The 22,334-nt window shown below is 41.5% G+C and overlaps 2 protein-coding genes and 1 long non-coding RNA gene across 5 annotated transcripts; 2 read left to right on the top strand and 1 right to left on the bottom strand.

Moving 5' to 3' along the window:
- The first annotated feature begins 642 nt into the window (after positions 1–642).
- On the top strand, positions 643–9,741 carry si:dkey-86e18.1 (uncharacterized protein LOC557342 homolog). 3 transcript variants are annotated; one of them, XM_061826084.1, is made up of 6 exons: positions 643–1,299; positions 1,745–1,822; positions 2,007–2,047; positions 2,126–2,200; positions 2,271–2,460; positions 4,545–6,125. In XM_061826084.1, exons 2-6 carry the CDS (start codon positions 1,756–1,758, stop codon positions 4,916–4,918), a joined length of 747 nt encoding a protein of 248 aa, XP_061682068.1. In that variant the 5' UTR covers positions 643–1,299; positions 1,745–1,755; the 3' UTR covers positions 4,919–6,125. The 3 variants fall into 3 exon arrangements, with proteins under 3 accessions (XP_061682068.1, XP_061682067.1, XP_061682065.1); XM_061826083.1 differs by lacking the exon at positions 643–1,299 and adding an exon at positions 9,633–9,741 and having other exon boundaries at positions 1,699–1,822; positions 4,545–4,933; XM_061826081.1 differs by lacking the exon at positions 643–1,299 and having other exon boundaries at positions 1,699–1,822; positions 4,545–4,933; positions 5,444–6,125.
- Positions 1,664–3,982, bottom strand: LOC133503997 (uncharacterized). The gene is made up of 3 exons (XR_009795876.1): positions 3,374–3,982; positions 2,218–2,401; positions 1,664–1,803 (listed from the first exon to the last, which is right to left on the bottom strand). It is a non-coding gene; the product is annotated as an uncharacterized LOC133503997 (long non-coding RNA).
- faslg (Fas ligand (TNF superfamily, member 6)) lies at positions 9,071–12,415 on the top strand. The gene is made up of 4 exons (XM_061826080.1): positions 9,071–9,847; positions 10,947–11,001; positions 11,078–11,149; positions 11,849–12,415. The coding sequence occupies exons 1-4, from the start codon at positions 9,572–9,574 to the stop codon at positions 12,274–12,276; spliced, it is 831 nt and encodes a 276-aa protein (XP_061682064.1). The 5' UTR covers positions 9,071–9,571; the 3' UTR covers positions 12,277–12,415.
- The last annotated feature ends 9,919 nt before the right edge of the window (positions 12,416–22,334 follow it).

Below are 22,334 nucleotides of genomic sequence, written 5' to 3'. Positions count from 1 at the left end.
TTTTAAGAGAATAAGATCCACAAATATAACGCTTCAATTGTCAATAAAGTGATACGACAGAAAAAGGCATGAGACAATTGTATTTTAAACACTAAAACTTTCATCGATTGTCATCAGACAGTGTCAAGAACTTGTATTATTACACTCGGATTTGAATGAATGATGTGAATTTGCCCCCACCCCCCCAAAAAAGTGTATAATTGTCCAGAAGGAAACAGTTTAGTAACTATTATTAATCCCTTTGGGGTGACTTATTTGCAAACAAACTAAACAATATAACTCTTGCACACCCTATCCTATCTACGCAAATAGTTTTTTAATTGAAGCTGTTACAATGAATAATCCATATAATGCACAGTTTATGATGATCAGCAGGTGGAGGTGGGTGAATCGGGCATTGTCTTGAAATGTGAGCATAAACTGCCCATTCGCAAAATTTGACACTAGGGGGCGGCACAGGCCATACCTTCCCTCGTTCACTTGATTCTATTCAACAATATTTTATGTTACTTTCCATCGATTCAAACAATATTTCATTTATCGAGTTAAGTTGTTCTTTTAAAAAATATATATATACGTGTGTGTGTGTGTGTGTGTGTGTGTGTGTGTGTTTGTGTGTGTGTGTGTGTGTGTGTGGTGTGTGTGTGTGTGTGTTAATGTAGCATCACCATGATTTCAATTCTTTAATCCATCCCACCATTGATTTCCTTTATCAAGAGTCCTGTAGTATGTCTCTAACAAATACCCTTGTACATGTTTATATTATAATTAAAATAAAACACATATTTCCATGTCCATTTGACCTTTTCATCCAAATCTTCATCCCCGAATTACGTTCCCCACCTGTCCCTTCAAATTATCAAATGTGGCCCTTGAAAACAAACATTGTCTATCTTTTGGCTATAATTTTTTTTTAAATAAAAAATAGAAGGATTGAAAGACATACCACGGATATAAATGGTCTATTACACCAAATAATAAGGGGACTATATTTTTATTCATTATTACATGAATAAAATTCCACAACGACAGTTTGCCCAATTTAAGCGCCTTTTTTTTTTTTTTTTAAATCCTAATTATTATCCTGATCCGATTGCTGAAACGTGGGACCAGATGACATCATACCGGATAACGGTGTCCTTGCCCTACCATATAAGGAGAGGGGTCGCTCGGAAGGTTGACGTCACGATAAAAGGGGGCGTGTCTTACGGGAAATGATTCAGGTCTGCTAAGCTCGTCTGGATACGGTAAATCCCGAGACTTTGTCAAAGGACGAGAAGATTCCTGACAACAAGAAAAGTTAAGGATCTTAATTCTCCCACTCCTATGCCCCGTCCCCCAAACACACAATTATGATATTTTCGAGTACTGTTTTTTTTTTTACTTCAGACATTTTACCGATTACTTCAAATGGTTTTGTTGTTTATTCGTGGTTCTACTGAATTTTATGTATTAAATTGCTTGATTCGCTTTAAATAATAATAAATTGTAAATGGGCCGTGGTTAAAAATGATTTATACGCTCGATATGCGTCAGAATTGGACCATTACTTGTATTCAACATATATTCAATGTACATATGTAAAGATACATGTACACAAGCATATCTGCGAGATGAGAGTTTGAAGACACTTTAAAAATTATTTTTACTTGTTCAGATGGTTCTCGCGATACTCCCACGAGAGGCGGAGTACCTCACATGACTTTTGCATCACGTGACTTTGTTTACATTCCATCTTGTTTAGGGCTGTTGAAAATGGCTCGAAATGAAGAGAAGCAACAAGGACGCTTGAACAGACTTTGGCTACAGAAAGAGAGAGAAGGTAACACAGCTAGTAGGGAAACAAATATATATAGATACACAACATAATTTAGTTGACATTAGGCGACCTGTCCGCTTCAGCTGTTTAACTCGCTTGGTCACCTTCAGGGAGTAAAATGACAAAATGATCGTCATTTAGCGTTTTGAATTAATTTGCACCTAAGTGCCACTTTTTTTCATTACAGAGGGTCGACTAAAAGATGTCAAGGAGCGAAGACCTAAGCTGGTATAACGCTTTTTTCGACAGTTTGACTTCAAAACACGTTTGTGCTCACTTTAACTTAACTAAAATGTCCCTCCCCAGTGTACACTTAACTCTTCTTCCTCTGTGAAAAAGTGGATCCCCAGCATCAAGAATGAAATTGAGTATTACTTACAGGTAATTACTGCGCTTACTTGTTGACATTTTCAGTGGAAAAGCAGCTGTCATCTTTGCTTTCACCTCTCAGCAATCCCAACTTGCACATTACCCCGAGAGGAAGATAGCTGAGTTCCAGCAGAAGTTGGAGGCCTTGGAACGGGAGTACAAAAGCTTCATGACCAAGCTACGAGTGCTGGACCCCACCTGCAAGCACAAGCCCTGGACCCCCAGGGCTTATTGTAAAAGGAGAGCAGAGGCGCAAGAGTCTACCAGTGTTGGTCAGTGCACACAGTCCAAACAATGATGTTCTATTTACGGGGGTTCGGATCTATGATCTGAGACACACACACACACACACACACACACCGTCATTTTCCTCCATAATTGTCTCTATTAACAGGTTGAATCCAAAAAATATTTGCACCAAAATCACTTGAATATAATTTCAAACTCATTTACAACATTAAGCATGAACAAAAATGTCTTACAGATTATTTGATTGATATACAAAATAAAAAAAACTGATGTCGCCTCCGATGTCCCTTGACAAGACAAGACCTCTGGCGCCATCTTTTGGCGCCATCATTAGCTACCAAGAAAGTGCGACTGGATCTTCAGTCGGTGCTCATGAATTTATTGTACTTTAGACTTTGGTCCCTGCGCGTTGGAATGTTCCAGAACGCAAATGTTGTGTTTGTGTTGCGTTCTGTTCAGAAAAAATAAAAATCAACATTTCCACTCATTCACTTCTTCCTTTCGGCTTGTCCCGTTTAGGGGTCGCCACAGCGTGTCATCTTTTTCCATCTTAGCCTATCTCGTGCATCTTCCTCTCTAACACCCACAATCTTCATGTGCTCCCTCACAACATCCATCCACCTTTTCTTTGGTCTTCCTCTCGCTCTTTTGCCTGGCAGCTCCATCCTCAGCACCCTTCTACCGATATACTCACTCTCTCGCCTCTGAACATGTCCAAACCATCGAAGCCTGTTCTCTCTACCCTTGTCTCCAAAACATCCAACTTTGGCTCTGCTTTTAAAGAGCTTTTTTGTAATCCTATCCAACCTGTTCACTCTGAGCGAGAACCAGGTAACCAGGACGTCAGGTGTAGAGGGGAGGTCAGCGGGCAAGCAGTGATCGGTACACGGGAGATCAGTCAGAGAGCAGCAGCAGTATCAAGGACGTTAAGCTTACGGGGTTGGTCGGAGGACAGGCAGAGGGGTTTAGGATCAGGAACAAAGAAGTGCTGGAACGAGGCATGGATGGCAACGATCTGGCAAAGACAGACCGTCCGCTGGGTCCTATAAGTACTGGGGTTCATTATCACCGTTGAGGTGCAGGTGTGCGCCTCAATCAATGCAGGTGTGTAGGGGACCTACACAGCCAAGGCTGGGACCGACAGGACCATGACATCTTCATTTCTGCTACCTCCCGTTCTGCTTCGTGTTGTTTCTTCAGTGACACCGTCTCTAGTCCGTACATCATGGCTGAGCTCACCACTATTTTATAGACTTTGCCCTTCATCCTTGCGGAGACTCTTCTGTCACATAGAACACCAGACACCTTCCACAGGCTGTTCCACCCCGCTTGGACCTGTTTCTTCACTTCCTTACCACACTCTCAATTGCTCTGTATTGTTGACCCCAAGTATATGAAGTCATCCAGCTTCGCTATCTCTTCTCCCCGGAGCCTCACTCTTCCCCCTTCACCCCTATCATTCATGCACATATATTCTGTTTTACTTTGGCTAATCTTCATTCCTCTCTTTTCCAGTGCGTGCCTCCATCTTTCTAATTGTTCCTCCGCCTGCTCCCTGCTTTCACTGCAGATCACAATATCATCTGCCAAGATCATGGTCCAAGGGGATTCCAGTCTAACCTCATCTGTCAGCCTATCCATTACTACCGCAAACAGGAAGGGGCTCAGAGCGGATCCCTGATGCAGTCCCACCTCCACCTCAAATTCTTCTGACACACCTACGGCACACCTCACTGCTGTTCTGCTGCCTTTATACATGTCCTGTACTATTCTAACATATTTCTCCGCCACACCACACACACATTTCCACTCATTCACTGCCAGATGCATTTAGATTGATCATTCAAGACCCCACAGACCCCTCGAGTCAGAGAGAGTCCGGAGCCTGGATAGTTATCAGAATTTATGCAGTCTACAGGCACACGTCCAGTGGATTATTTGAGATTATATCATCTGAATGTTTTTTATTTTTTGGGGAGGTAACATGTGGATGAGACTTTAAATTATACATAAGAAAACCAATTAGTTTCTTTATGGTCTCTTTTCTTATGTGTTATTACAATTTTATGAACATAAAACTCCACAATGTTTTTTGTTCCATTCGCAGTCAAGAAGTCCAAAACCTCAACCGCAGTGTTCTGCCATTTTGAGAGCTGTTTGCCAGCTTCCACCCCGAACACAGACGCGGCCCCCCGAGACCAGGACCAGCCCCTCGCTTTCGACCGCACGCGCCTGGCGATGGCCGCCGCCGCGTTCAGAGGGGCCTCAGCCGACCGAGGGCTCTCCGAAACGCAGAACCTCGCGAAGGTGCTTCGGCGTTCCTTGCCCAACCTGGGTAACGTGGCGCCAGAGGAGAGTTCTGTCGTCACGCACACCGAAGCCGCCGATGAGTCGACGCTGAGGGCGGCTGGGAAATCATCGCCGGGTCATGTGCTCGGCCTCGACTGTTACTCTTCTTCTGGGGAGGATTCAGACACGTGATCTCACACCAAGGAGGTATACTTTCCTTTACGCCTTCTTTTTTTTTTTGTCAACAGAAGACCATGAAAATGGCTATTCATGAAGGAGCTGTTGAATTGAGTTTAAGATCTTCATTTAAAAAATGAATGCCATCGTCTCTCTGGAATTTACATGCAATTCCCGTACAGTGTAAAGGTTTTTGGTCATCATGGCGTATCTGACTTTTGTCAATTCTGTACAAATCTGATTTTGTTTCATATCCGAAGCAAGCCGCTGTCATATGTGGATGTAAATTGTCTGCAGTGAACAAAATAAGTATTTGAACACCTGGCTATATTGCAAGTTCTGCCATTTAGAAATCATGGAGGGGTCTGAAATTTTCATCATAGGTGCATGTCCACTGTGAGAGAGATAATCTAAAAAGAAACATCCAGAACTCACAATGTATGATTTTTGTCACGATTTGTGTGATACAGCAGCAAATATGTATTTGAACAATAGAAAGAAAACCAATGTTAATATACATTTCCTGGAATTGTTCGCCAGGTTTGTACAGACTGCAGGAGGGATTTTGGCCCACACAGCTCTTCTCTACATCAGAAAGGTTTCTTGGCTGTCGCTGAGAAACACGGACTTTCAGCTCCCTCCAAAGATTTTCTATTGGGTTTAGGTCTGGAGACTGGCTAGACCACGCCAGAACCTTGCAACAGTCACCTTGGAAACGGTGGTCCCAGGTCTTTTTCAGGTCATTGACCAAGTCCTGTCGTGTCGTCCTGGGCTGATTCCTCACCTTTCTCAGGATCATTGAGACCCCACGAGGTGATATCTTGCAAGGATCTCCACTCAGATTTTTTTAGCTTCTTCCATTTTCTAATGATTGCTCCAACAGTGGACCTTTTTTCACCAAGTTGCTTGGCAATTTCTCCTTAGCCCTTTCCAGCCGTGTAGGGTTGTATAATTTTGTCTCTGGTGTCTTTGGACAGCTCTTTGGTCTTGGCCATGTTACAAGTTTGAGTCTTACTGATTGTATGGCGTGGACAGGTGTCTTTATGCAGCTAACAACCTCACACAGGTCCATCTGATTCAGGATGATACATGGAGTTGAGGTGGACTTTTAAAGGCGGACTAACAGGTCTTTGAGGGTCAGAATTCTGGCTGTTTGACAGGTGTTCAAATACTTATTTGCAGCTGTATCACACAAATATATCATTAAAAAAATCATACATTGTGATTTTTGGATTTTTCTTTTTATATTATCTCTCTCACAGTGGACATGCACCTACGATGAAAATGTCAGACCCCTCCATGATTTCTAAGCGGGAGAATTTGCAATATAGCAGGGTGTTGAAATACTTGTTTTCTTTACTATATGTATCCCATGCGATGCATCACGTGGACACGCAAGTCTCACTTGCTCTTGTATGTCATCATAGAGCGACAGACCTCACAAATTTTCACCAAAACAGACAAAAGCACACCTCTTTTGTGTGCACGACGCCACAGACTCATTCCGTCCACAGTAGAAGTCGATTTTGGGTTTGTCTAGTGATCAAAATTGAACAATTGGGCGTCGTGTTCTGCACTGGCCATCTCATATCAGTGCTTGACCATGTACGAAAGCGGTGGCCCCCAAAGGTTTTTGGGCCCCAAATGATGGCTCAATCATTACTTTTGTCCAGTTTTGGTCTTTCACCACAGGTGGCATTAATGGAAGCAAGGTACAATATTCAAGTATGAAAAGCCCATTTTGTTTACTTTAAGTGGGATTGTTGGTATTGTCTTTTAGCTGCAGCCTTTGGTGGAACTTTTAAATTTTTTTCTCTCATGCATTGACAATTTTTGAGGTGGTCTTGGTCTTTTTTAAACTGACATTACAACGTGTGCACGCTATTGTGTCCCATTTGCATTATTTTCCATGCACGACATGTATCAGCGTGGAAATTCTAAGTGTCAAGGTTGGATTTGTGTGTGAGTGTTTTTTTTTTTTTTTCTTTTTAAATGCGCAAGCATGACCGCAAGTCCCTGCGAAATCTGCAATGATTCATCAGCTCGCATCTCCTCACTAAGCCGCCCGAGGGGCTCACGCGGTACTTCTCGGCGCTCGCAGGGGTTCGACCGGCTAACCGTAGCCTCCCACTTGTATGTGGCCGTTATGCCAATGCAAAGAACGCTTTCGGTATTACACCTCAGAGAAACGAGCGTTGTTCTAAATGTATGTATGCGGTACGTACGGAAAGATAAAATGACTTTTTTTTCCTCTCGTGCAAGTATGGATGTCCAAAGGGGAAGAGTGTGAGAATTCTTTTTAAAAGTGTTGAAATAAAAATACATAGAAATGTTTCCTGGTGTCCCAGGAAACAGGTTGATGTGGGGGGCCTCGAAGACCACAATGAAGTGCAGAGGAAGTCTCGAGTTTTCCTGTAAGTTGGGCTTTGTCAGCGTTCTCACGTTGCTTGCATGCAAAGCTGCCTGAACGCATGTCAACCTTTCGGCTGTTTTTTTTTTTTTTTTTTTTGCATTAAGGTGACCTCAATATGATAAGTTTTTTTTTAAATCCACATTTTCTAAATAAAATCACATTTTATAAAATTACATTGTAGCCTACTTTTTTGATGTATGAAAAATTAATTTCACACTTTTAAATGTTTATATATAATGTATTTTTAGTTGTTCTTTATCCCGATTTTGGTACAAAAAGTTGTTTTGGGGTTTTTTTTTGTCATTTGGTCATTTTTGTCATTTTATTTTGTTATTTAATATTATTTTATATTCTTATATACTGTTATTAGTTGGAGTCTTACTAATTGTTTTAGGTGGCCAGGTATCTTTATGCAGCTAACGATTTTAAACAAGTGCCACTAATTTAAACTAATAAGTGGTGTGTAGGTTGACTTTTTAGAGGTGGACTAACAAGCCTTTGAGGGTCACAGTTTTTGCTGGTTTCCATGTGTTCAAATACTTATTTGCAGCAGTAACATACAAATTAATTATTTTTTTAAAATAATACAATGTGATTTCTGGAATTTTTTTAGGGTTATGTCTCTCACAGTGGACATGCACCAAATTTGAAAAATTTGGACTCGTTCTTAATTTCAAAGAGGGAGAGCTTGCAATGTCGCAGGGTGTTCAAATATTTATTTTCCCAAATCAAATCAGTGTTTCAAATTAGGTTTTAGGTTAAATTGGGGTCAGGCAGGGATCAGCAACCCGTGGTGCCGGAGCCACATTTGGCTCTTTCAACCCTCTCCTGAAGATCTCTTTATCACTTTGCAAAATAAATCCAATCATGGTCATTATTTTGTTTGTATATATATATATATTTATTTTTTTATTATTATTATTTTTTAATATAACTCTAAATTGGAAGATTATGGTGGATTGGCAAGTATAAAACGTGGTTAATTTGTTCAAAGTATGTGGCATAGCCACCATCGTATTGGTTTAGACAACATATATTGTTCTTATACATCAACACAAACGTGTATGATTTACATACATGTTGCTAGCCAGACATGTCCTGCTTTTGTCTACAATGTGAACTTCTCCCTTAACTCGGATGTTCCGTTTGGGAATTTGGGATTTTATATTGTTTTCAAATCGGACCGGAATAGTGCCTCTAGTGACTCAAAAAGTGACCCTAGTATTTGGTTGCGTTTCACATCAAGCGTCAGTCTCCTTTTTGTTGGGCTCGCAGGGCGCCGGAGACCTTTTCATGTGGCTTCCTTTGCAACACTCATAACTGCCATCATCACAGTCAGCTGTTTGCCAATATGCTGCATTTGGTCTACGTAACAGAAGTTCACCATATAATTTTTTTTTTATGTGTGTGCCTTTTTCACGTTTTGCAATTGAGTTCTAAATTTGGTAAACTGTTTATTAAAAAAATGATTTTTTACCATTTTCTTTATATACATAAAATGTACATTTTGTAAATTTGGTTCTCTTTTCGCATTTTACTTGATTCCGCAGGCTGTAATTTTTTTTCCCTAATGTGTTCAACATTTTGTTAAAAAAAAATTACACTATGCTAAAAAAAATGTACAATCTCTTACATATTTTGTTCAGTTTGCCATTTGACACTTTGCAATACATATGAAGTTTTTTAAAATTATTTCACATTGTCTAGAATTCTTTCACATATTGCCATTTACAGTATGCAGCATTATGTAAGAAAAAAATCTGACATTTTATCACAATTTAGAAAAAAAAATCATATTTTGTAAATTCCACATTTATAATTTGTTTATTTTGCCATAATTTGGAACTTTTTAAAAACAGTTTCACATTTTGTAAAATAGTTTCATAGCTTTTTGCCAATTTATTTGACATTCTAGAGAAAATTGCATTTTGTCCATTTGGCCACTTCATTTAAAAAAAAAAAAAAGTTTGGTATCTTTTTCCATGTTCTTCTACATTTGGAACTTTTCACATAAAAAAAAATAAAATTTGTGTCATTCTTTTTCCTCACCCCACTTGGTGACCATGAAACTGGAGAAAGAGAAATCAAAAAGTGTCGTTTTAAAGTAGGACAGGTGACTGTGACTCACGTCTTGACGCCGCTTCAAAAGGCGTCGTCCTCTCAAGTCTGCAGCGACATGCAGACCATCTCATACGTGCAAGGGGGTGGAATATGTGGGTAGTGGTGTTGCATGTAACACCACATGAACGTAGAGTATGTACTCACGCATTCACACCAGCACCATGAGCTGTGACCAGATGTATCCCTTCCCGCAAGTTTTCTTCGTAGATGGAGGTCAGCAGCAGGAGCAGCATCGCCCAGGGCAGCCACCCGGGTGCCCCCAAAGGGGTCGAAGGGTGGGCAGCTGCGTAGGTCTCATCCCGACGTTCGCCACCGTTGTCCTGCTGCTCTTTCTGCTCGTGTTTGCAGCCCTGGGCTTTGGCGGGTACCTGATGTACAACATGCAGTTGGAGCTCAGAGATGTGAGGAAGGTAAGGACCCCCCCCCCCCCCACCCAACATTTGTTTATTTCATCATTGCAAAAAAATTGTGAGTTTGGTCTCTGGTGAGATCTCAGGATGAGCCTAATATACACAAATTTGCATTTTTCAGCTATTTGTTGAGAAAGTAACCCATTGATTGGTATCAAAGTAGTGCTGTGGTGCCTTGATATGAGAGTTTAATATTTTCCGTGACCCCACTCATATCACAAAACACTTCCCCGTTGAAATGAACAGAAATGCCATGAATCAGTTCCAGCCTCCCAAAAAAAATCTAATAAAAATGTCAGCGTTTTTTTATTTATAAAACCCATTGATTGCTTTTCTGAGTCGCTTATCCTCACAAGGGTCGCGGGAGTGCTGGAGCCTATCCCATCGATAAATTGGCAGGAGGCAGGGTACACCCTGAACTGGTTGCCAGCCAATCGCAGGGCACATAGAGACAGACAGCCGCAATCACAATCACACCTAGGGGCAATTTAGAGTGTCCGATTAATGCATGATTTGGGATGTGGGAGGAAACCCACACAGGCACGGGGGAGAACGTGCAAACTCCACACAGGCTTGGTATACGCCGGGGTCATCTGGATGGCCGACATTCACTGGGTGTGGTAATAATGACTCAAGCCTTGTTTTTGAAGAATGGTTCACTGTTTGCCAAACCGCTTCTTATTGTCCAGTGAGTTGAATTCATTGGCACCATACAGGATTCAATTTTTGCTTCCAAGTCCCCCCCCCCCCCCAAAAAAAAAAAAAAATCTCAACTGGTATCTCTAAGAATTCACAAATCAGGTCGTTCCTATGTCAAGCCCCCACTGTTTGATGATGCTACATATCCCGACTGTGCTCAGATTTTTGGAAGTTGGGGAAGAGTTTAGTTTAGCCTGGGATGTTAGCGGAAAGTTACAGGAAGTCGCATGTGTGGCCGTTAAAAGGCTGGTGACTGATTTAGACAGGTGATCATTTTGCGACGTTATACTGATCCACTCCTCAATGAAATGTGCTGTGACATTTAAGTTATAAGTGTGTGGTCAAAGCAGACAGGATGTCCTCCCCCTTTGTGGTATTCATCACATTTTGTGTCTCTCAGTTGTCACCTGCGCTCAAGCAAGCGCAGGAGTTGAGCAGAGCCAACAAGCAAATCAGTAAGTGCTGAGATCCGATCGTTTCCGCCGGTCTTTGCGCATCTGCGAAGTGACGCTACAATGTGACGCTTTGAAGGTTTGGATGAAGCAGGAGGCAACAAAGACCACAAAATCCAGACAGAAGAAAAGCCTGCGGCACACGTCATAGGTATGCTTTTGTTCCAGTTTAAAGTACCCCAAAAATTTGGATACACTTCTTAATTCATGAATTCAAAAGAGCCTTGTGTTTTGCCTTTATTTTTTCTTCATATTTTGCTAAATATTTTCACATTTTTAAGCTGTCACATTTTTACATTTTACCCACCATTTTTCCCCCTTATTTTTTTTTTACATTTACTACAATGTTTTCCTTGTTAACAATGTGCAAAATATAATAGTTCTACAATTGATGATTTTTAATCATTACCATTTTAAAATGTTTTTCTGGTTCCACAATTTTCTGAAATATTCGCACCGTATTTAAAAAAAAAAACAAAGCTGTAAAATCCATTACGTTAAGATAAAGTCACCCTTTACAAAGAATACTTTTGTCATTATTTTCTGATATAATCTTACATTTTTTCAAAGTTTGTCTCCTTTGCTAAAAAAAAATAACACTTGTTAAAAAAAAAGGGGACTTTTAAAATGTTTTGTTTTTTTAAAATTTTGTTTTCTCATTTTGAAAAAAAAAAGTTTTGCATTTCATAAGGAAGAACGCCGACGTTGCATCCGGTTGTTTCCCATTTTTTCAAAGCACAATTACATTTTTTAAATGTAATGTTTTGACCAGAGTTGGGTGGGAGAGGTAATTAAAAAAAAGTTTTTGTGTATCGAGCATAAGACTTAGGTCAGGCTATTTGTGTGACAGGCCGGATTGAAACAGACGTGGTCGGCAAAACGCTGCGCTGGGAGCCGCGGGTCGGCGCCGCCTACACCAGCGGCGCGGTGGCCTACCGGCTGAAGGACGGCGCCCTGTGGGTCAACCAGAGCGGACTGTACCACATCTACTCACGGGTGGAGCTCATCTTCAAGCACTGCTCGCCCACGTCCTCTTTCACCCACACTGTGTTTGTGAGGTCGCCGTCGGCCAAGGACACGACCGTGATGGAGGCCCACCGGGCCGGGTTCTGCTCCCAGCAGAGCGGGCCAAAGCGCCGACACTCATGGACCGCCGACAGCTACCTGGCGGCGGCTGTCAGGCTCCATCGCAACGCCAGCGTCCTGGTCAACGTGACCCACGCCCAATTTCTCAGCCACTCGCAGTACGGCAACTTCTTCGGTCTCTACAAGATCTGATCGGGACGGTTTTAGTGCTTGAGAGACGAGCGATGTCGTCGTGTGTCACCGTGGAGAAAAATGCCCAAAGAGACCGTTAACACTAACGTGATGTGTGTAGCATTATATTTATTCAATGTGTTAACAACATTTTAATGACTGTGCGCTGTGATGAAATACTGTTTTTTCTATCTATTAAAACAAAGTTGAGGAATCCATTTGTTTCTTACCGGCCTTCAGTCCAGTTTTTATCTAGCTAGTTGTTTGTTGCCATAGACACAAATGTATTATCCAACTCAACTACAGTAAAGTAAAAGTACTCGCCCATTCAACACACCTGACAGACACTTTGTTTATAGTAAAAGGGAAGAAGCTGTTTAATTTTGGATTGATCGATCGTGCCAACCTGAGGGAAAGAACTGGAAGATGTTGGGACCAAGATGTGGTGGGCATTTTCTCTTCGTTCTGGCAGAGTGCAAGTTCTCAAGGATGGGTCGTGGGGTACAATTTTTCCGGCAGTCCTGATTACTGTCGGAGTTTGTTCTTTTTTTGTGTGTGTGGCAGCACCAAATCTGACCGATGGATGAAAACGGGACTGATTGGATGAGCGGTGTGTAGAACAGCCTCAACAGCTCCCGTGGAAGGTCGTGCTTCTTCAGAAGCCGCAGGAAGTACATGGTCTGCAAGGCGTTTTAGAGGATGGAGTTGACGGTATCCCACTTCGGGTCCTGAGAGACTGGAATTCCCAGGAACTTAAAGGTCGCAATACTTGTTGCGTGCTTGAGGGTCAGCTGTGGTGCAGGTTGCCCCCTGAAGTCCACAATCATCCCTACAGCCTTGAGCATTTTCAGCTCCACATTGTCAGTCATGCCAAAGCTCTAGTCGATCCACTTCCTGTCGATATGACTTGTCGCCATCTTTGAAGATGACTGTTGTGCAATCTGCGAACTTCAGGAGTTTGACAGTCAGGTGCCTTGAGGTGCATTTTTTTTTTTTTGTGTCGAGCAAGAAGAGCAGAGGGGAGAGGACACATCCTTGGGGCACCCCAGTGCTGATGGTGCGTGTGGATGAGGTGGGGTACCCCAAACCTCACTTGCCCTGTCCTGCCTTTCTGGCTGATTGCAGGCAAGATGCTGAGCTGGAGAAGCTTGGCTGAGAAAAATTTGGGGACGGTGGTGTTGAACAGAGAGCTGAAGTCCATGAACACGATCTTCACCAAGATCTCCGCTTCGTCCAAGTCTTCTGGAATGAAGTGCAGTACCACGTTGACTGCGTCATCCACAGACCAGTTTGCTCAGTAGCCACAGCGCAAGGATCCGGCAAGGGACCTGTGACGATCTTGAGGTGGTCCAGTACGAGGTCTTCAAAGAAATTCATTATCACACATGTCAGTCCGACAGGTGTGTAGTCATTCAGACCCAAGTTTGCAGGTCTTTTAAGGACTAGGATGATAGTTAGACCTTTGGAACACAATGCTACTTCGCATAGTTCCAGAGATCCGTTGAGGATCTGTGAGAAGACTGGAGCGAGCTGGTCTGTGTAGACTTTGGGGCAGGATGGGGACACAAAGTCTGGACCCGCCGCTTTGTTCTTTGAATCTTGTCCTTTTCAAATCCGCACCAGATGTTTGTCGGTTTTGTTCTTCGCTTGGGGGACGGGGGACCGAATTGGTTGCTTCTGGTTGTTTGACGATTGTTGTCCTTGCATTGTTAGCCATCAACTGTTTTTCCGTCTTTTCTGCGTAATTTCTCTTATTATCTTATTTCGTCGGCTGTTTTCTGGCACAGTTGCGCAGGGCTCTGTCCCCACCTTCATGAGCGTCCTCGTTCGCCTGCCCTACTTGCTGAACTTTGGCTTGATGTTATTGAAAATACAAAATATCTTCGCTGCTACACACGCGCATTTGCAGAGACCGATATAGCTGGCACAGACGAGGGAACCGTGTTGCCGCGGCAGATCTGGCGTGCACTTCCTTCCTGTGCTAATATCAACATGAGGGTCTTGAGTATGCAGCAGCAGCAGCTGTTGCTGCAGTTTTGCACTCTGCTACACCTGTAAGTTTGCAATGCCCTTTGACATCAGCATCAATAAAGCAAGTCAATCATAAAACCTTTTATAACAACACCCCAAAAAAATCACTTAAAAATAAAAATGGCATCCATTCATTCATTTTCTGAGCCGCCTATCCTCACGAGAGTGCCGGACCCTAGCCCAGCTGGTTGGAAACGGTATTTTGTATTATTCCACATCTTTTGATGGGTGCGGCATTGGGTCCTTGCGGCCCCCACCGGGTAGACAGCAGTTGGGGCCCTCGGTGTGGGACGTCTCCCAGTCCACCGGGGTCTTCTTTCGGGTCGACCCCTTGGGCCCTGATCCCGCCCTAAGTCAATTGGGTCGGGACCACAGCAAGTTCAGGGCACTTCAATCAATCCTTGTCCGTGCAAAACGGTGCCAACTTACTTGCACGGACGAGGGTCCTCTCACTTATTGCGACAAAAAAAAAACTCGTGAATCTGCGACTTGCTCCTGTATCCCCGTCTTTTTCACATTTTTTGAGAAGAAGCGACATTTTCTAATTCATTTCGTGATATCTATTTTTGAAGTTTAACTTTCCACCTTGTGAAGAAAAACCCGAAATGTTTAAATAATGGAAAACATTTGACAAGATGAGGATAAGCGGCTTGGAAAATGGATGCATGGCTGGATCAATGCCTTTACATGTTGGGAAATTGTTTCACATTTTGGAATTCAATTGAAATATGGATAACATTCTCAAATGTCAAAAGAAGTGTAACACTGAATAAGGTAGAACTACACAGTACTTGTGAGTTTTAAGACGCTTGACACACGTATTTTCAAAGCGAGAGCGCCACCAAGTGGTGTTCCTGTACAACAGCAAAGATGTTTCATGTAAAACTCACTCATTTCTTGATTTTAAACTTTTTGTTTTTCCACATTTAGTGGAATAAATTGCTTTTGCTCTTATTTTTACATTTGAATATTTTCATCACGGATGGATGGGTATCGTTTCATCTATTGTCTTGTTCGTGATTTGTTTAGATTTTTCCCCAAAATATTTGTTTTCACATTTTACTAAAGAAAATAGAGTTTTGCAACTCATTTTCAAATTTTAAATATTTGTTTAAAATTTTGTGGTTTCATTTTTACAATTTTTTTCCACTTCATTTTTTTAGAACCTTTTATAAGAAGTATTTTAATTTTGTATTTTTTTCCCCCTTTAGTTTTTTTCCAGTGTGTGAATCAGCCATTTTCCATAGCACTTCTCCCCACCAGCCGGGATGGGCTCCAGTGCGTCTGCAACCCTTGTGAGGATGAGCGGCTCATAAAATGGACGTATTATTATTATTATCTCACTTGCTCGTAGTTGTAGTCATGTATGACCTGCAACAAGGTCATTCCAATCTGCTTCATGTAAATGATACCACGTCCTCGGTTTAGTTTATTATGAATGAATGGATGGGGGGGCGGGGGGGTATACTACCAAGTCGCAGGGAATGCCTGTGCACCACGCCGGCCACAAAATAAAAGACAGGTAACTCACAGATGAAAATCATCATAAGTTGTGCTCATACCTCTAGTTAAAGAAAAAGAATCAACCAAATAATGGCACATATTAAAAAATAATGATGCTAATATTAATTTTAAAATTTAATATTTCAAAGAATGCCTTTTGAGTGACATGAAAAGTATTATCCCTTTTCTCAAAGTCTTGTTTATGATTGTCAAACAAATCTAAGTGCACTTAAAATGCTTTTTTTAAATGGTGATTTCATTTAATAAGGAAAATTGGGGAAACTATGTAAATATATAAGATTATATGTTCATAGATATTTATACAGTATATATATTTTTAATACAGCATGTTCTCAGTTGCTGCTACTTTTGTCTTTGCTCCTGGAATAACTGGTCTAAGAAACAAATGAGCTGCAGGAGACATGGTTACTTTTGAAAAGTGGAGAGATTTTTATTTTTTCAACTTACTTGCGTTTACGTGACATTGCGAGTTTACATCATTGCCTGTACTGATTATGACATGATTATGACTTGATGACGATTCCAAGGTTTCCTTTGGGAGGTATCAACACACTGCCTTGGACTGAAATGGAATCAGAAACATCGCAACCCCAAGGTTAAAGTTTTGAGTTCGGTGATTCAGCTTTGGATACGGACTGAGTTGGTTAGCGTTCATTTTTAACGGCGAAAAACATACGTGGAAAATCAAGCAAAATAGCTTCTTCTAGAACAAACATTTGATCACAATCGGCCTTTTGACAGCTAATCTTGAGGTAAGAGAGCCTTTCATACCAAGTCCAATTGTCAAAGCTCATAGATGTGGAAGGAGCCTTCGGTGTGCTGGCCGCTGAAGTGGACGCTGACCGTGCTGTAGTCGGCCATCTTCACCTTCTCGAAGAAGAAGACCTCGGCCTTTCTGGGCTTGGTCTGAATGTTCATCTCGCTGCGGTTCAACGTCTGCTTGAGGACCACCGTCTCGCCTTGCTCGGTCCCGGCCGGGGAGAAGGCCAGCCAGCCGTAGATCAAGTAGGTGGCCGCTCGGTCCACGGTGAAGATGTGGTATCGCCCTTGTTCGTCGCTCTCTTAATAAACAAAAACAAAAAATGGAGGGAATTGACACTCAACACGGCGGCGAACGCTAAGACACGGAAAACAAAGGCTTACTTTGAATGGAGCAGGTCACGTTAACTTTGATTCGGTTGCTCGTCGCTCCAGCTTCCTGCAGACAGACAACATTCATTTTTCCCCCCAATCATCTAGTATTAGATGATATACTTACTACAATATAGTTTGGGGGGAGCCCTAAGGATCAACTCTCGAGCACACAATAACAACATCACATAATTTTTCCGCTCTTTTTGTACTTTTCCCACGAACACACTGTCGCAACTAGTTATTGTTGTCACCATGGTAACTATTATATATGTAGGGTTTGGGGGGGGGTTTGTCCGGTACTCCGATTTCCTCCCACATAGACAAAAATTATGGGTGCCAGGTTGATTGAAGTCTAAACTGAGTGTAGGTGCAAGTGGGTGTTTGTCTATTTTGTGCCCTGTGATTGGCTAGTGACCAGTTCAGGGTGTAGCTTGCCTTTTGCCCAGTTAGCTGGGATATCCTCCACCACCACCACCACCAAAATGGATGGTTGAATGGATATTTCCTTAAATTGTGTTAATCAACTTTTTGATCCATTTACAGTGGTAAATGAAGATTTCTGTTCTCAAACAAATCGCTTTTCGAACGAAAATTTCGAGATTTTTTTTCGCTTCTGTTTTCGAACGAAAATCCCGTACTTGACGCCGCGACGCGCTTTGTTATTGTGAATTGTAACACCCCGCGAAAAGACACGGAAATAACATAAGGCGTGTGACCAGACCAGCTGGCCCACGACGTGTTTTGCCATTGTGAACTCGAACGCCCAGTGAAAAAACCCGGAAATAACATAAAGCGCGCGGCCTGACCACCTGACCCACTCACGACTCGATTTGTTATTCTGTTTAACGCAGCCTCCGTACGCAAACGTGTTTCGGTAGGGACAGTTTTTTTCTTCCTATTGTGCACTATAAACCCCCAATCATGGCTCCAAAGAAGGCAGTAGTAAGGTTGTTGGTGTTGAAAAAAGGTAAGTTGTGCGACTTTAAGAAAGAATTGATATAGATATGGCAATGCTAACCTAGCCTAGGCTACTCTACTACTAAAGCATACATTTTAAGCAAAAAAATAAATATATTTATTAAATTATTTTATTATATAAAGTATTTAAACTATACATGAAGAGTTTGTTTTCAAGACGCGACATAGGCATTTTTTTTTCAGATTTACGAAACTCGCGCCAAAATTATCCAGCTCCGAATGGTAGTTATCGGGATACTTAATTTCAAAATGCGACATATGGAGATCTTATTAAGAGCAAAATGCGATATAATTTCGTTCAATCAGCGTGCGCTGCTCAAGCAAGCAGCATCCAATCAGAATTCGTCTAGAGGGAAGTTCCGGTATCTTCCACGTCATCATCCAAAATGGCTGCGCCCGCGTTTGAGAGAGATGCTAATGCCGAGTTTGATTTTATGTACGAGACACCGGAGAGAATGAAGCTGGGAAGGAAAAGAAACCCAGCGGAAACGGGGTCAGAAAAGAAGAAGCGCTTGCTGTGATAGTAGACCCTATTTTTTCTCTTTGTGAAGTTGACCTATTGTTTCCTTTTTTATCACATTTGGATTTTCTTTTACATGAATTCTATTTTTAATAGAATCTACTGATGTGTGAATCAGTAATGTTTCTTTTCTACTTATGAATTGAAAGAAAATAAAGACTTTTGATCTTTGTAGATTGTTTTTGTTTACACTGAAAAATATCCAGTACAGTCAGTAGCAAACCTTTTCATTGTTTTGCCGTGTGATACATTTTACCATGTTTTTTTATTTGGATCCTTGGCATGCATTTTTGTCGATTTTATCTTTACAGTGTTTCTTGCTTTCAAGCTGAACTAAGTCTTGTATTTTGTTTATCAATGTTTAATAATATCGAATAAAGGAATCAGTGATTGTGCTGGTTTACTTGCAGTCTGTCCCATTGTGAGGGTGCTTTTCCTATTTAATTTTAATTCTTTATGAAATTATTGCAATTTAATACTTCAGTTCTCATCCCAGTTACCATTGTATCTGAATGTAATAAACATACTGTTTTGTCTATGATTGTGTAATGCTTGAATAGTAATTTTGTTGTTCAAAATATTTCACCAACGATCATTAATGAATGAATAAATTTCTATAATTCTATGCAATCTTTTTTTTTGCCATTTTTTAAAAGGAAAGTTATCGGCTATGACTTAAGAAAAGTTGACATTAAAAGGAACTCAACACCCTTGGAGTAGACTCAATTTCTGTCTATGAGCATTATAAATACTGTTATTATTACTACAGACTTATATCCTGTTCTGCAGTGTTCTTTCCCCCGACAGCGACAGCTATAAATAAAATCAAAAGAAAGCAGACTCAATGAGTCAGATTTCAAACAGTGAATTTGTGAGTTTGAAACTGATTTCATTTTGGAGATGTGTGTATGAGATCGACTAGCTATTTTTTTTTCTGCTGGTATCCCTCGCAACCCATATTAACCTTGGTAGACTGGTTTGAAGCAATTTACTTTTTTCTCACATCAACTTATAAACAAAATTAATCAACTGAGTGACACAATGCCTGCAGATGTCGGATTGCAGAATCGCATACAGATACACAAAATGTAAACTCAGCCTTTCCAAGACCTCATACTGAACAAACAAACAGTTTCTAAATAACTGAAAAACACCTTTTTAAGAGAAATTCCCATTTTTTCATCTCCTTTTTCAACATCTGACATTAGTGAGCTAATTGTGAAAATTGTGACTGTTGACTGACCCTTATTTCTGATACCTAACTCTCTAAATGTGGTGGTCAACGTCTTAAATATTATTTTAAAATGTTTGAGATGTTGAAAGGCAAATAGTTTTCATGATTGCCTATCAAAAGCAACTGATTTTTTTAAACAAAAATACAGCTGCTCCTGAAAGTTTAAGTCGAAATTTGGATATGTCTCACTTTGCCAAGAATAGAATGTTTGGATATGTCTCATTTTGAAGAAAAAATGAAATTTGTCATCAAAAAAACTCGGTGAATATTAAAGCCAATATTTTTTTGTAGTATGGTGTTTAGTTACTTTTTAGCATCTCTTTCCATCCCCCAATAGTTAGAAACATAAATTGAGTTTATTGTTTTCACTTCAATACCAAGCACTTTTCTCAAAATGAAAAAACCGGATATGTCTCATTTTGAAAACAAACTCTTCACATGTATTTCTGCTTTGCGTCAGGAAGGGCATCCGGCGTAAAAACTGTGCCAAACAAATATGAGCATTCATCTGAAATGTCACGCTTGTGGCGACCCCTCACGGGACAAGCCGAAAGAAACTTACTTACTTACTTACTTCTAGTTTATTATCAGGAAAAGCTTAAAAATGCTTTTAAAAGCCTCATGTTTTAGGTTTGGAACAGATTATTTTTTTCCCATTAATTGTAATGGGAAATATAGATTCAGTTTTCGAACAAATCACTTCTCGAACCGCATTCTGGAACGGATTGTGGTCGTTCTGTATCTAAGCAATTTTTGTACCCAAGCAATTTGTCTGTTGAGAGATCGCTTGTGTTTGTTTTGCTTTGCCTCCCTCTGCTGGCAATTGAGAGTAATATTTCTTTCAAACCTCCTGTGAGACAAAATACGTTTAGCCAATCACGTTAACGCGTGCACATCTTACGTTAGCAGCAAAGACGCAGAATTGAAAAAGTTTTCACCATATTAAACATTTGCTTATGAGTAAATATGACACTGACAGGTTGTCAAATGCTAACTTTTGATGATGAAGTATGTTATTTTTGAGGCACTAACGCACAGCAATATACTGTAATTGCTATTTTATCTGTTTTATCAGAAACAGAGGAAAAGCAAAGAGATTACTTTTCCGGTCAGTTTTAAATGCTAACTTCAGCACCTTAGCAAACTAATGTTTAATTTTATTTTCTAATTCTATGAATGGAAACTGACAAATTGACACCACAATACTCCTCCTGGTGGTGGAAGCTAAAGTTTGTAGGCAGCACTTACAGTAAATCTGGTCTCAAATGTACCCGAAGTTAAATGGATTGGACTGCCATCTATTTCAGTCTGTTAAAAACATCCATCCATCCATTTTCTTTTGCAGCTTATCCTCACGAGGGTCGCGGGGAGTGCCGGAGCCTATCCCAGCCGTCAAAGGGCAGGAGGCGGGGTACAGCCCCAACTGGTTGCCAGCCAATCGCAGGCCACATAGAGAGAGACAAACGGCCGCACTCACAATCACACCTCGGGGCAATTTTAGCGTGTCCAATTAATGTTGCATGTTTTTGGGATGTGGGAGGAAACCGGAGTGCCCGGAGAAAAACCCACGCAGGTACGGGGAGAACATGCAAACTCCACGCAGGTGGTGCCGTGATCAGAACTGTGAGGCCAACGCTTTACCAGCTGATCCACCGTGTCGCTCTGTTAAAAACAATAAATGTTTAATTTTTTTAATAACTATTTATTTGGTGATATATCTTTTATATTTTGCCACGATACTATTCATTAACATTCACACGACCCTTGTGAGGATAAGCAGCTAAGAAAATGGATAGATGGACAGGTCTTTCATTCATCTTCTGTCCTGCTTATCCTCACGAGGGTCGTGGAGGAGTAGTGGAGCCTAGCCCAGAGAGGCACTGGAAGAACTGGTCGCCAGCCAATCACAGGGCACCGAGAAACAAACAACCATTTGCACTCATATTGAAACCTACGGGCAATTTAGAGTTTTCAATTAACTTACCACGCATGTTTTGCGGGATCTGGGAGAAAAGCCACACAGACTACAAATCCACATACACAGAGTAGCAGCCGCACCACTTGCACAATCAACCGAGGAGTACCTGGAGAAACCCCACGCAGGCACGGGGAGAGCATGCAAAGCCCGCACAGGCGGGGCCGGGATTCGAACCCCAGTCCTCGGAACTGTGAGGCCAGCCATCTAACCGGTTGCGCCGGTGTGCCGGCCTAGCTTGCGCGCTATACGATACTTGTCGGGAATTTGAGGTGTAAGGCAGGCAAAAATGTAAGGTAGGCGACGTGATGTTATGTACGTAGCTTGGTAATATTAGGCAGGGTTGATAATACTGCAAATAGGTGGTAAGCTATAGTGTATGGGAAAATAACATATTAGTGCTGTCAGCAATGTCAAAAATGAGCAATGAATGAAATATGTTGAGTAATGAATCAATTTCATTGATCTCTTTTTGAATTGACATAGCGCCACCTGGTTTACCCTGCCAAGTTCCCTTCCTCGCTAACGAGTCAAGCGTGCACTCAATGCCTCTCACCTTGCTCCACGTGCGCACTTGGACGAGAAGCGCGGCGGCCGTTACCGCGGCCCCAAGCAGCAGCGCCCCCGTCAGAGCGGCCGCGTATCTGATCGCCGCGCGTCGCTTGACCGCGGCTTGATCGATT

This window comes from Syngnathoides biaculeatus, chromosome 7 (assembly GCF_019802595.1).
Source record: "Syngnathoides biaculeatus isolate LvHL_M chromosome 7, ASM1980259v1, whole genome shotgun sequence".
Taxonomy (NCBI): domain Eukaryota; kingdom Metazoa; phylum Chordata; class Actinopteri; order Syngnathiformes; family Syngnathidae; genus Syngnathoides; species Syngnathoides biaculeatus.
The sequence above is the reverse complement of the archived record's forward strand: the minus strand, read 5'-3'. Positions and strand labels throughout refer to the sequence as shown.

Coding starts and splice junctions, on each gene's coding strand:
- si:dkey-86e18.1 (XM_061826083.1), top strand. CDS start 1,699: ATGACTTTTGCATCACGTGACTTTGTTTACATTCCATCTTGTTTAGGG. Junction 1,823..2,006: donor GCTACAGAAAGAGAGAGAAG/GTAACACAGCTA, acceptor TTTTCATTACAG/AGGGTCGACTAAAAGATGTC. Junction 2,461..4,544: donor GCAAGAGTCTACCAGTGTTG/GTCAGTGCACAC, acceptor TTCCATTCGCAG/TCAAGAAGTCCAAAACCTCA.
- faslg (XM_061826080.1), top strand. CDS start 9,572: ATGTACTCACGCATTCACACCAGCACCATGAGCTGTGACCAGATGTAT. Junction 9,848..10,946: donor AGCTCAGAGATGTGAGGAAG/GTAAGGACCCCC, acceptor TGTGTCTCTCAG/TTGTCACCTGCGCTCAAGCA. Junction 11,150..11,848: donor GCCTGCGGCACACGTCATAG/GTATGCTTTTGT, acceptor TTTGTGTGACAG/GCCGGATTGAAACAGACGTG.